The 15,675-nt window shown below is 33.6% G+C and overlaps 2 protein-coding genes across 4 annotated transcripts in view; both read left to right on the top strand.

Annotated features, from left to right (window-relative positions):
* LOC128241476 (uncharacterized) overlaps positions 1-5,016 on the top strand; it is a 35,940-nt gene extending 30,924 nt beyond the window's left edge. For all 3 annotated transcript variants that reach the window (XM_052958421.1, XM_052958419.1, XM_052958420.1), the window contains one exon: positions 1,668-5,016. In XM_052958421.1, coding sequence (XP_052814381.1) covers positions 1,668-1,803 — 136 coding nt within the window. In that variant the 3' untranslated portion in view covers positions 1,804-5,016. The remainder of the gene's footprint in view (positions 1-1,667) is intronic.
* A 6,445-nt stretch (positions 5,017-11,461) lies between these two features.
* The window catches only part of LOC128241473 (desmoplakin-A-like), a 111,811-nt gene continuing 107,597 nt past the window's right edge, over positions 11,462-15,675 (top strand). The window contains exons 1-2 of the mRNA XM_052958418.1: positions 11,462-11,633; positions 15,367-15,407. The gene's annotated coding sequence lies outside the window, so the exon portion shown is untranslated. The remainder of the gene's footprint in view (positions 11,634-15,366; positions 15,408-15,675) is intronic.

Below are 15,675 nucleotides of genomic sequence, written 5' to 3'. Positions count from 1 at the left end.
ATGGTTATGTCCTAAATCGGATGATCCTCAACTTCGTCACGTTCCTCATATATTGCTGGATCCTCTGGATATATATAAATGGTCCTGATCCTCCGTAAGGTTAACCCTTTGAATCCTCACTGGTAGTTCCAAATGTTACAATGGATTTATTGTCGTATAATTATGACATAAAATCTAAATATATCACTGTGGTTGACTGTACTGTTTTCGTCTGACTGACTTCGTCTTAGGAAATGCTCCTTCAGACTCTCTCGGATTCTTACTCAGTGATGTGCAGTGTAGATCTGGTTCACTACTCAGTAACTGGTTATGGGTTTGATACTATAAGATATCTTTGCGTCTATAATTTTGTTAAACTCGTCTCTACCAAAGAAAACCAGAAAAGGAAGTCCAACTACTGAAAACGCTACCCTACTGCTTAAGAACACACCCTTACTATACAATTACAGGTTACACATAACCATAAAATATACGACCTGTTACATATATTTCATTACAGGAATAATTTCTATTTTGTTTACGCTAAATGATAATAGCTAAGGTTCTTATAAAAATGTCGTACTGAAATACTTCTCATGTAATATTCGGTATTAGGAAGAGAAAAACTATGTCGAATATTATGCGGATGATAACTAACAAATGTAATAATAAGATTTTCCATATACTATTCCATGTACTTATTCATGCTATATAATTCTGTTTTTCAAAACACAAATCGCAAATGCAATGTTTCATCAACATAATTTCTTTATAATGGAATTTAAAGTATAAAAACAAACCAAGTATAGTTTACATGGGGCACCACGTTGACGTCCATGATTTTGTCCTCGTATAAAATGAAGTCCATATTCTAAACGTAATATACAGTCTGAAACGTCAGTCGAACCATTTACTGATATTCCTGCACTTCAATCTTGACATTTTCCCGCCCGTTTCAAAGTATTAACGGGATGCAAATCAATGAGAAAAGCATACCAATTCTATCAAATGATTGTTTTTTTTGTATTTATTTTATTAGTTCTAGTCAGTGAACTCGCATGTTCACTATATTTTATACAAAGGCGCTCGTAAAGCACGGCAGTGATGACGCCATACAATTGACGCCATTGATTTTTCAATGTCTGCAGTTGTAGACATTAGTTCGAAATGAAATTGAAAATGGATAAACAGTCACAAAAATAATGTTACCTTAAAAAGTTGTTTTTCTATGATATTTCTTTCTAGATAAAAAGCGATATAGTGAACTAATTAACATGTATCTTTCTGCATAAATGAATAATTTAGGCGTGCTTCGATGTCGGTCTTATATCCCGTTTGGATTGCACATACAATTGTTCAAATTGTGCGTAAATGCTAGTTCGTCATTGTCATCTGAAAATGCACAAATAATAAATGATTGGTGAGTGCTAGGATGATTGAAGATTTAAAGTGATCAACTTTCAACTAATGTAGAAATACTGTATTTTCTGCATATTTCATTCAAATTTAACACGTAATCTTTCAAAAGAATAATTGTTTTCGATATTTATTCATTCTTTTCAGTGAATTAAACCATTTGTATTAATTATGGTATATCTTATTATGTGGGAGTAAGCGTGCATCTACTTGCAGATAACGTTCATCTTACGTTGAAATCATGTAAAGTTGTTGTTAATTCTTATTTTTAGATATGTGGGGAAATATTCGGCTTACGATGAATACATACAGACCTTGAAAGCGGAGCTGGCTGCCAAAGGCATCACAGAAGCAAGCATAAATCAGACGGGGAAGCTGAAAGAGACTTTTACTGTCGATGATCGTTAACTTTTATCAGTCTTATGTTATCGATGGTCGTACTCCGAATGATATTGTCCATTTTCATATGTATGTTGGTGTTGTTATAACATTACATGCCGGTCTGGAGTCTTTCTCCATATAATCTATTTTGCCTATGTGTCTTTATCGTGTATAGTTTTGGACTGCTTGGACATGGGAATAGAAATGGTAACTTGAACTTTACATTAGTAAACGGATTTGTTTCAATACAAACAATGAACTATGTTGTCCAATTTACATAGGATAATTTCAATATATTGAAATCATTATTAATAGAAATGACTTTACTAACAGCTAAATAAATGTCTTATCAAAAACATACTAACACTTTTAGAGATATTAATCAAATAACTATACTTTATTCATGTGATTTTAATTCCTAATTTTGTTTGAAGGTGCACGTGAACATTTAATGTGTATGCAAACACAACCAGCAGTAGTATGGTAAAACATTGTGTTATTTTGTATGTGTATAACATAACACACAATAAGTTTGTTAATTCGTGTGCATTTCTGTCTATGTTTTGCTGTGGCATAGTGTATCTCCTTCCCAGTGTCAGTTAACCTTGTGCCGCTTAAACGAGTATTAAGGATTTTGAAGTAAACTGGTCTTTTCCATGTATTTCAATTGTAGTATTTGTATAATAATAACTTATGTAAATATGAATTCTTGTATCTATACTGATTAGGTTGTAAGTGTATTGTATTTGATTTTTGTGTCTTATAATATTACGTCTTAAAACTGCACTCTCACAGATTGAACGTTTTGACATTTTTTGTAATTTTTTTGTCTTGGGACGAGCCAATTTTTGCAAAAAACCATGAAAACCAGTAATATAAGACTGCTGACAAAAAATAGATTAAAAATTGATGTTTTACGTTTTTTTCTTAACATTGATTTGCAGATATTTTGGCAAAAATGTGCTCTTTCCAAGACAAAAAATAAGTTGTAAAAATGATTTATCTGTCAGAGTGCAGCTTTAAACAAAGTAATATATCGTACGTTAAGTTTTAAAATGGAAAAATAATCCATGCGTTATGTAAACGTGTATTTTATAATATTGTTTTTAATATATATTGTCGCTGATACTTATAAATAATTAGAATAGACAAATCATTGGTTGCTTTGGCCCTGTTTACGTGTACAATAATTAAGGCATAACGGAAACTCATCTAGATAAACATGAGCACAATATTACAATGGAGACATCAGGTACAGGTCCAGTTGTCATCACCTCAGCCGTGACATTGTTCAAAGACGTACTACTTAAGGTCTAAAAGAAACTCAACGCAAAAAAACAAAACGTCACCATATTGTAATGGAAACAATAGGCATGTGTCATTTAGTCTATACCTCAACTATTTAACTATTGTGTTTATAGACACAATAATTAAGGCCTAAAGAATACTTAACAAGAGGCAAATACCGTCACAGTGTTACTTTATCAACTACAGGCACAAACCAACTTGTCAGTACTTCATCTTGTTCAAAGACACATCACAAAAAGACTAAAATAAACCTTTTGAAAGATGCTTCACATCACAATACATTAAATATAAACGTTAACATAGACATTACAACTTCATTACAGTCATGATTGTTTTACATCATTTGAAAGGTCAGTGTAAACATGAGTTCACTTTGCGGGGCAAACCAATGTTCCAAAGATCGATTAGAACCATCTCAAACCAAATTTGTCAGTTGTTTTTTAATTCGAGTTCGGAAGGTCTCGGGTTTACTCACTGACCGCGTCGTATCAAGCCAGTGTATTTTTTGGTACCATTAGCCCTCTTGTCTGGCGTCGCTAGGCATTAACAGGGTAGTATTGAGATACATGTTGTTAAATTTTGAGGATTTGTTCGCATCAACTAGTTTAAACCCACATTGAACTCCTTTTTTACCGACCATTCAAAGGAAGTAACCCAACTGTTTTTCATTAAGCTATTTTGTTGTGAGTTTGGTCCGTATGTACTATTTGTACGTGTTGTGTATCTCGTTCAGTGTTTTTTTGTGACTCGTAACGCAGTGTTCGATTATTTTGTGGATTGACCAGGATGTTGGAGATATAAATATATTTATGTATCATTTTAAAACAAGAATTGTTGATTGTTCCAGACAAACATTGCTTGATGATGTAATAAATTAATCACGCTGTGATACCTATAAATGCTTTAAGTCTTTATTGAATGTTGAAAGATACCTTAATATCAGTTAAGCGTTTCCTGTACGAGAAAAAGCATTGGCTTGAATAAGATCATTAATCCATATTGTAATTGGTCGATTTTTAGTAATGATAGAGATGATCGCTTCTGTATTCATTGTTTTTTGGACAAAGAACTAAAATGAATAGCATGTATTACTTAAGTGTTTACGATTTTATGAGATCCGCGAATTTTATTTTCTTGGTACCGTGGAAATACTGACTTTGTTCTTTTCAATAATCTCATGGCATCGGAAAATGTTACCCATATTTAATCCACAGCTATTTATGTTCATAAACTCATGTAAGGTAAAGATAACACGTAAATTTGTTAACCAAAACTCTTATTTAGTTTCATATATGTATTTAGTTTTATTTGATTTGCATTGTAACATGTATTATGGGCTGGGGGCTTTTTATTAAATAAATTTTGTTCGTTCAAAATTGTGTTCGTTCACTAAATATTTACCTACTGGACTCGTGCTATACCTTCCATGGTGTTATTACAATTTAATTACAAGCATGTCGTGTGAAGTACAAACTGCACTAGTAATGCACAAAGTGCAATGGTTTCAATTATTAATGATACATAAGCTAAATTAGTATACACAATTACAAAAAGTCATTGCATTATATATGTTTTACATTATGCAATTCAGTTAATAACGTGTACTGTTTTTTTATAACTGATTGCAAATAATTTTTTTAGATACTAGTTACTTAAACATTTCGAATTTTGCAATATTTAAATAATTGTTTAATTTTCTTCAGTTTGTATTACAGTCAACTAACAGAATAACAATAAACAACAAAGTTAGATAGTCCATACTTAATATTTGTGTGCTAAATGTAAATGAAAGGGGACAAAACTTCTCGAAGACGTTAACAATAAATCATTTATTGTCTTCTTATATTCTGTTTGGGAATTGTTACAAGTTCAAACTAATTATTATGTTATCTTGATTAGGTATCTAATGCACTGTTGCTGTTTCACAATAAAACCCGGAATGTAGTTTTTGACAATCATTATTTATAAATTTTAACGTATATAATAAATATGCTTGTTATTGTCTGTAATGACTCAATGCCATGTTAACATTGTAATTAAAATGATTTAAGCGGAGAATAGAGACGGATACACTTAACATATTTACGTTCCAGTTTGACTTTGAATTTCCATAACACTTCCATGATCTGTAGATTAAAAGAAACCACTCCGTCTATCCTTGAAAACTAGTTTATCGCCATCATACCACCAGATAATTGCCTTTTACTTTTTGTTTTACTTGAATCAAATGCAAACCAAGCGAGTAGTTGTAGAAGTGCATGGGCGAATCCAGGATTTGACAAATTTTAAAGTAGGGTCATAACTTGAGACCAGAGTTACGATGAGGTAAGAGTTCATTTGATAATCAAATGCTGGATTAACCATTGGCCATATAAAACAGTCTCATACATATCATGAACATTTGCCTTTCCGCTCCGTAGGGATAAATTCTTAAAACTAGGACAAAGGAGCTGTAATCACACATTCTGTAGAAAGCATATTCGGACAAATTTTGTTTAATTGTCTATTTAATAAGTATGCAATAAGCCGTGCAGATCATCCGGAATTATAGCCTAGTTCATAGTGATGTCGTAAAATGTGTCAAGTAAAACACGTGATAGCTTCTCATACTGTTGGGTGCAATCTCAACTTCCACTGCATGTATTGGTTTGTACAGAGAAAATGGACCTTGTGCCGGTTTACTTCAGCTTTTAGGTTTTTTAGCTACCTTCACAATTTAGCAAAGCAAATTTCCATAAACTAAATTGATGTAATATCCGGTTTCGCAATCGTTTTCAAATGTGCTAGTTGTTATGGCATGTACATTTTTTGATATAGTTCACTAGTAGAACATATATACGAAAGGTAATATATGTATGACTTATCCACAATTATTCTGTTGGAAATGCGTTTTAAGTTTAAAAGGGGCACGATATAAGTTGCAAAACAATAAAGCAATATGTTTAATGCACTCGTATGTTTAGGTATTTTCACTTTAATGATAGCAAATCAAAAAGTATATTAATTGTGTATAGATGTAAATATATAAGCGATGTTCTGGCGCTTTTTAACTTTGTAATTTGTAGACACGTAGCTAATAATTAAAAGCAAATAAAGGTTAATATATTTTATTTGTATACAAATCGTATGCTTATTTGCTATCATCAAAGGTAAAATAGTTGAAAATAAAACTGCATTAAAATATTTTTAATATATATATATATATTACTTCAATCCAATTTGTTCCCAATTAAACATGGTTATATAATTAATAAAATACTTTACAATACATAAGCATTCTTCTATTAACAAATCATTTAAATGTACGAGAGCTATTAAAAATCGTAAACATTGTACATATAACGTTTAATTGATGTAACAAATATATTTGTTGCTCACTTGCTGAAATGAAGTGCTATCTTAAACTAGACCAGAACAATATATTCTACAGAAAACATTATGTCTTTATTTGCTTAAAATGATTGTAAAATTACTGATTATTGTAGTTTTTTTAATCTCGCTCTTTGAATTTGGAACGTACCGTGAACCGTGTTTTCAGAATGACATTGTTTCTAACATTAGGGTTGGGGTCTCTGGCTTAACATTAAAGGTCTCTGTCCTAATAGTTAAAGTCGCTTACCTTGAAATTGAGTCTCTTATATATTAGTTAGGGTCTCTGACATGATATTTGGGGACTCTGACATAATAGTTGGGGTGTGGGACATAACAGTTGGGGATATCTGACATAATATTTGGGTATGGGACATAACAGTTGGGGATATCCGACATAATAGTTTGACTCTTTAAAATGATGATGTAGGTTGCTGACATAGAAGTTTTTGTCTCTGACATAATAGGTGGAGACAGAGACATAAAAGTTGAAGTATCTGGCCTAAAAGTTGGGTTCTCTAGCATACTAGTTGTGGTTTCTGACCTAAAAGTTGGGTTCTCTAGCATACTAGTTGTGGTTTCTGGCCTAAAAGTTGGGTTCTCTAGCATACTAGTTGTGGTTTCTGACCTAAAAGTTGGGTTCTCTAGCATACTAGTTGTGGTTTCTGGCCTAAAAGTTGGGTTCTCTAGCATACTAGTTGTGGTATCTGACATAAAAGTTGGGTTCTCTAGCATACTAGTTGTGGTTTCTGGCCTAAAAGTTGGGTTCTCTAGCATACTAGTTGTGGTTTCTGACATAAAAGTTGGGTTCTCTAGCATACTAGTTGTGGTTTCTGACATAAAAGTTGGGTTCTCTAGCATACTAGTTGTGGTTTCTGACATAAAAGTTGGGTTCTCTAGCATACTAGTTGTGGTTTCTGACATAAAAGTTGGGTTCTCTAGCATACTAGTTGTGGTTTCTGACATAAAAGTTGGGTTCTCTAGCATACTAGTTGTGGTTTCTGACATAAAAGTTGGGTTCTCTAGCATACTAGTTGTGGTTTCTGACATAAAAGTTGGGTTCTCTAGCATACTAGTTGTGGTTTCTGACATAAAAGTTGGGTTCTATAGCATACTAGTTGTGGTTTCTGACATAAAAGTTGGGTTCTCTAGCATACTAGTTGTGGTTTCTGACATAAAAGTTGGGTTCTCTAGCATACTAGTTGTGGTTTCTGACATAAAAGTTGGGTTCTCTAGCATACTAGTTGTGGTTTCTGACATAAAAGTTGGGTTCGATGAGTTAAAAGCTGGGGTATCTGACATTGATAGTTGAGTTAGTTGAGTAATGGTTAGGCTCTCTTACATAAAAGTTGGGCTCTCTTACATAAAAGTTGGGGTCTCTTACATAATAGTTTGGGTATCTCAAGTGTTATCTCGTATATTACTGTGGATCTTTTACATACTTGAGTTTCTTACATAATAGCTGGAGTCTCGTATATGCATTTTGGTGTCTGTGGCATAAAAGTTTGGGTCTCTGACACAATATTTGGGGTCAGGGACATACTCTTGGGGGTCTCTTTCATAATTTTGTCGGTCTCGGACATAACAGTTGTAGTCTCTGACATAATAGTTGATGTCTCTGACATAATAGCTGTAGTCTCTGACATAATAGTTTATGTCTCTGACATAATAGTTTGGCAACAGTGTTATCATATGTGAAAGTTGCGTCTCTGACAAAAGCACGAACTTTAAAATGTATTATGTGTTTGTACAATTTGATCAATTTGATTTCGAGAAAACAATCCCAGGATGAAATTCAAAGTGCAATACCTGTTAAGTATATGCATGGAGGAAATCTGATCAGTAGTCCATGAGGAAGACCCCGCCTTTAATATCGAAAAGTGGTATATAAAGGCGTAATTTGTTGAAACAAGTGTTGTGCTTATGTATTGTAATAATTGTGTATTAAGTGCTGCTATTTATATACACGTTGACATATTTTGTCATAAGTCATATGTTGTACTCGCGATGAAAATTGTGCAAGTCAGAATAAAACTGTCAGTCAGTATATCTATATTAATTAGCTATAGGGTTAAACGAACGCATTAAGAAAAACAATCCAATGAAAACGGTACCTCTGATACATACTCGAACAGTAGTCGAAAATTATATCAGTGGTGATATACATGTAAATCATATTTAAATACAAGCCGTGGGGGCTTCGCACTACGCGGGCTTTCCGTGCCCCGCTGATAATTCAGGCCAATCTGTATCAGGTGGGTGCAGCGTTAAGACCTGTGCTTGCTTTGTTTACACACAATGTAATTTAAAGACTTTATAGCGCGTAAAAAGTTATCAATAAGTGAAAAAACCGCAGACGTGTTAATTCAAGAAGAGATTGTGCGTCTTACACCGGACGTCATTCACAAACAGTTTGCAAAGAAACTGCCGCTTGGACACACCCCTTAAGTTAGAACATGTGGTCAAATCTACAGAAAACAGCAATGTTGCCGGCAAAGGAGCGGACGGCAACGCCATCAGCCTGTCCGTAATGGATATTGTGGATCTTGCAGGAAACCATGGTACCCCACTGGTTAAACATTTCACCTAAACAAATACGAAAGCTAAGAAAATAACATAGTGTTTGACTTTAAAACATAACGTCGCTTCTCCGAGTGTTTTCATGGGAGAGTTTGAGTTAAAATTGAAGGAAGGCGGTAAATCAAATCTAGATAGCGTATACATTTGTTCACGCATTCATGATATTAATGATTTTATTCATTGCCATATACTTGCATTCATTGTCATATACCATTGCCTCCGTATTATTATTCCTTCATAATGCCTGCATGCATTTTATATGTAATACTTTATTTAGATAGCATTCAAATATTATAACCAGCGCCGTTGTTATTGAAGTGGTGATATACATGTAAATCATATTTAAATAAAACCCGTGGGAGACTCGCACTACGCGGTCTTTCCTGGCCGCTGATCATTCCGGCCAATCTGTATCAGGTGGCTGCAGCGTAAAGACCTGTGCTTGATGTGTTTACACTAACCCACCTATCCCTTTTGGGAACCATACTATATTGTCGTCATAATTGTATACTATATGTTTTATAACGCATACACGAATTTAATGTTTGAATTCATTGTCCTATACATTTTATTTTGCATTCATGATATTGATGATTATATTCATTGTCATATACTTGTATTTATTTTCATATACCATTTGCCGTCGTATTATTATGCCTTCAACATGCCTGCATGCATTTTGTATGTAATACTTTATTTAGGTATCATTTAAGTAATATAAGCCCGCGGTGTCGTTTTTTAATGAATACATGGCAGGTTACTCAATATATCTATATCATTAGACATATACTCTAGTTTCCTCCCCTGATTTTATTTCTAACCTGTTTACATGCTCTCTCTCGAGGTCATATGATAAGGTTGCATCTGAGTGATAGCTTAACCACATCTAGTGATTATGTAGAAAAAACAGGTAAATATTTTCCTTATTTGTACATTTTACATCCTCAATTACGTTCTAGGGTGTCGCATTACAAGTCTTTGCGATTATGCTAATACTGCGATATGACCGTTTTATGTTTATATTTGTAAAATTTAACATACTAGGAGTTAAGTTACACACGGTGTCTTATATAAATACCGACATTGATATTAACGCATTAAAATATAATATTCAATTAGATGTCATGTACCTTATTGGTATAATGACAAAGCCGGCATGGGTTCGCTCCCCACCGTAACCATAATTTTATTTTTAGAATTGATTGATATTTTTTTACAATTTTGGTATCAACGAGACAAATAGTAATAACATAAGTGCTTTCATATGCATAACGGGGAAACTTATTTTAGGTGCCGGAGCATGAGCGAGTCCCTTTAAACGGCAAAGTTTTGGCAGATACACAGTTGATCATGACTTTGTAAACCAGAGCTTAAAAACGTTGTATACAGAGAACGTGAAAATTTCACACGAAACTGTTCATTTAGATGTCTGATACCAATAAACCCCAATAAGGTACTAGGCAATTATGACCCAACAATCGTATTACAAGTACCAGGGGTGGAGCCAGGATTGGACGTTAGAGGGTGCGTAACTAATGAACCAACCCTTTTGACATGATACGCGCCCTCAGAACCACACATTAAATGGTTTAAAATGTTGGCAGGGGAACTCTCCTTGCGTATTTAACAATTACCAGTCTAAAATGGTGAATTAACAGCTTATTTTATTACACTTTTCTCCCAAATAAACATTGAAAGTAAATATGGATGATTTTAGGGGTGGAAGTGCAGTGCAATTGTTGCGCCCCAACGAATCCGCTTGCGAGGACATGCATTAATATCGTATCCATGGCCTAGTGGTTCAACCGCCCGCCTACAGAGGGGCTGTCGTGGGTTTGATCCATTGCCACGTCATACCGAAATACGTTAAAATTTGATAACGCTGGACATAAAGGATAACGCATGGAAAAGTGGTTTACTCAGAACTGATTTAACGTTGAACCCTGTGTAGCGGTGATTTACAGCGAGAACGTTAAAGAACCAAGGAGTTTCTTCAAAAAAGGTAGGGTATCGCACACGGACTTCTTTGCATCCCAACACTCACTCTTCCGCGTGCCTTCCCTGTAACGAAAACAGGGCACGAGCGGACCCAGGAAATGACGTTACAGGGGCTGTAACCTAGGGGAATAACCTTTTGACATTGCCCCTCAGTCCGAACCGAAATGGAAAAAAAAGTATAACATTTTGGCAGGGGATTTGGGTTTCGGGTTTTACAAATTCTAGTCCGATATGTGTCATTTTGAGAGCATTTTATTATTTTTTTTTCCGATATTAACATATTTAGTTATACGATTTGAGGGGGTTTGCGTGCCGGGTGCATTTCCTCCTGCCTTGGATCCGCTAGTGCAAAGGACGCATGGTTAATCATTGACCGCAAAGAAATACATGAATTCAGTATCCTCTTACCTCTTATCGAGTCTATTTCGTTTTAAAAGTGAGCATACAAGGAAGTTGGTTTAAATTTGAAATTGAAATGAGCAAAAGTTTTCAGAAAATGGATAATAAGAACATACATCTGACGCAGTTGTTTGTATTGAAACTGGTTTAGATTTCACAAGTACATGATGAAGTAAAAACGCTGATGGAATACGCGAAATCAGGTAACAATTTTCATTTTAATAATGTTGTATAATCTAGTTCCCAAACATAAATATGATTATTACTTTCGTTTCCAGTTAAAATTTTTTTATTATTTTCCAAATATTGATTAATTCTCCGATTTAGCCTCGTATGGAAAGTTCTCGTAAATTTCACGGAGGACAAAAAATATAGCCAACGGTGAGAAATTTATTTTGGAGTTAAAATTGTCATACTTATTTTAACATTTTTTTTTAAGTTTACTGATGTTTTAATACTAACCGTGCCTTTTTCCCCTTTTACCGTGAACCTACTATGCGCCACTTTTGAAGATGAAATTCTAAATAATAAAAAAACTCTTATACCGGATGCTGTTAACATTAAATTGCAATTCTGAAATGGAAACTCGTGTGAGGTTAAGGTTAAACCGCTGAAGCTATATTTAACCAGAGTATACAGAACACTAAAAAGTTCACATAAATGAAAGAAATATAAAGGCCAAACACATTCAGACTAAGGTTTTAAAATTACGTCTTAGCTTTGCAGAACAGTTCTCCATATATAACTTTATATTGTGGACAATGACATAGCGATTGACAGGTTTATTCAAATCATGGGAACACATACTTCTTTGTTTGACATAGGTGTATTTATTTCGGAAATACCAGGGTTAAAAAAATACTTCGTGATTAGAGACCGATAACATACAAACAGTCCTTTTACAGACTTGAGAGTTTGACTGTTAATTGTTTAAAACTGGTTAGTTGGATTGATATGTATTCAATAATATTAACTAATCAAATCATGCTAATTTGCAAATTCCCGAAACATAACCTTTGGACAACTAATCCAAGTCATCGTATACAAACAGCTGCGGGTATTTATTATTACTGTCTTATAGCAGAACAGAACATTTATTGTTAACTTTAACATTTACCGTTCATCATTTCATGATAGCATGAACACATGGTAGTACGATGGCAAACTGCAAACTATTTATTTAATATAATAAAGTCATTTTACGCACGAAAACGGATCAAGTATTCTATGAATACCTGCTCAGGTGCACTGCAAGATCGGCCCAGGTTATTTTGATTCATTTACATTATGTTATAGAAAACCAACTCGGTCGTATTGTGATACCATGATTGTATGCTCGTTTATTACAAACGAGATCAGGTGACATTTAATGCGTTTAAGCATTTTAGCAGTTCGGACGGATTTTGAATTTAAAACTTCCTAGCTTATTAACATGTCCATGGATAATGATCAGGTACCATGACCATGACATTAACGTCTGCACATTGCGACAAAACGTGAGATTAGTAAATATGACCTTTAAACAGCTGAAGTAAACGTACCATAACACATGAGAACTTATGGTCTTCTAAAATAACTTCAACGCGAGACTTCTAATATTGCATGCACATAACCAGCGCATTTAGACTAAATATTCTGTTATTAAAAAGACATATGGATCATGCATTTTAAAGGACCTACCGCGTTATGACTCGTACATCTTGCGATCTATCAATTACATCTTACATTCTGGCTTATACATTTTGCGTTCTGACTAAATAAATTGCGTTCTTACAAGTACACTATGCGTTCTGGCTTATAGATCTTGCGTCCTGACGAATATATATATATATATATATATATATATATATATATATATATACAAAGTTTTAACATGAAAAATGACAACACAATTAACAATCTTAGCTGACCTTTCTTATTATTTGACTGTAACAAATCAACAAGTTTTATCATACTAGGTCTTGTATAGTATTTTTTATTTAAATAATTCAGGCGCAAATTAATATAAGCACTACATACACAAACAAAATGGAACTCGTCCTCAATATTGCCTGAGTTACAAATTAGACAATATCTTTGATTATTGGCTACACGGTTATTTTCGTAACGGCCAGATTCAATTCTTAAGCGATGCGATGACAATCTAAGTTTGGTGAAACTTATACGGTACTTGAATGGTATACAATCAAGGTAAGTTGCATATTCAAAATTATTTTTTACCAACTTAGACAAGGATAAAGATGGGCTATCTTGGACATGATTATACCAGGTTTGTTTGAATTCGTCGATTAATCGTTCTTTAAATACAATGTGGAAATTCTTAAAGTCTACACATACTGGGTTTAACCAAACATTTGCATATCCAGCATTTTCGAGTTTTAACATTTGATGTCCAGTTGTTTTTTCCCTTGTCTGTATCAGATATTAATGCTTTATACAATGATTTTACAATTATGTTATTGCTATTTACAATATTACACCAATATTTCATAATTCTCACATGTCTATTAATATAAAGTGGAAATCTATGCATTTCCCCGTAAACAGAAACTGTTGAAGTAGGCTGCTTAACATGCAGTAATGATTTGCAAAATTTGAGATGGATTCTCTCCAACTCTTTGTTTTTACCAAAACCACACCCTTCACAAGCATAGTTAAGGATTGAAGTAACAAAAGCATCAAAAAGCTGACATATTGTAGTAGGTTTTAAATACGAATCTTTTATGTTACATCTAAGAACATTGAGCGTTTTTAAGCCTTTTCCAGCTATTGTAGCATGATTTAAAACAAAACTACCTGTATAGTTGAACACCGTTCCCAAATAATTAAACTTATCAACAGTATAGAGTGGAACATTATTGAAAAACCACGTTTCATCATGACGTATGGGTCCGCATTTACGAAAAACAACAATTTTACTTTTAGCTGGATTGACCTCGAGTCCCCATGTTTTACAATATTCACACAAGTCTAAACTATTTTGCAAATCCGCAGGCAAATTACTCATTATAACCATGTCATCAGCAAATAACATCAAAATAAAACATATTTCCTCTAAACTTATGCCTGAACTTATAGTATCCATCAGGTACAATTCTAAATCATCTAAAAATAATGAAAATAATATCGGGGACATACTTCACCATTGCATCATTTGTATTTGACTAAGGCATACTATTGTGCTTAATTGAGAAAAGCAAAAAAATAAATTAAAACGAGGAACTAATTAAAGCAAAGAATATTCACTACTTTGTTCCATTGGCTGCAATTGTAGTCGACACTTCGTAATAGCTGGATAATTCAGTTGATCGATACAAATAAAACATGTAATGCTTAGCCTGTGCATTTATCATCATTGTTGTGCAGAATTGCTCTTTTTATTATTACGTTATTTCCAATTATTTTAGAGGTTGTTATAACCTGAAAAAGACTTTAAATATCTTCTACTTTCTTCTTTGCCCGTTTTCACAATACAAACTAATCAACGAGTCTTGGCCTCCAAATGAACTGTTTTCACTCTTGCTTAATCGGAATGTTGAATTCCTGGTGGAGAAAAATTGCTCGTCTTGATGCGTTGATGAAAAGTATTCTCTGGTCTTAGGCTTTATTTGTTTATAATATGCTTATAGTAATCGTAAGTGGTTCCAATAATTGAAGTTGTAAATTCCTTCCATGTTTCTAGGACAGGAAGTCACTGTGTGATGAGCTGCAACGAGTGAAACAAGAAATGGATAATTCAGAAACGATGAGGCCATTTTTACAAACTTGATTATGTACATATATACATGGGTATCATATATAGTCAACCGTGTACATAAGTCTTTGCTATAAAATGAAAGTAGGTTCATTATGGTGAACATTATTTTTAGTCAAATTCGGTAATTTTTCGGTTTATGCAATATAATTTAAACCACTTCTTCGTCTGTATGCTTTCAGAAATTGAAGGGTCTCAAACAGAATTATGGAGAGCAAAAAAGGTAAGCTAAGCACAATAGTACAAACAAACCTTTTTATCAGATATGTTCGACAAATAAATGCAAGTTATTTATGATGCTAAAGAACTCGGACAGAATGACTATAGTCGAATACATCCAAATTCTTAGTTAAAATCGTATAAAAAAGTAAACTTTACTTATAACGATCAGACATGTGAGAATACGTATTCAGACAGGAAACGAACTATGTGAATTCATAATCTAGGCAAATCATATTTATATGTATGTATGTGTAAATACTAATTTCAAT

This window comes from Mya arenaria, chromosome 7 (assembly GCF_026914265.1).
Source record: "Mya arenaria isolate MELC-2E11 chromosome 7, ASM2691426v1".
NCBI lineage: Eukaryota > Metazoa > Mollusca > Bivalvia > Myida > Myidae > Mya > Mya arenaria.
Note: the sequence above shows the minus strand (reverse complement) of the source record. Positions and strands in the feature narration are given on the sequence as shown.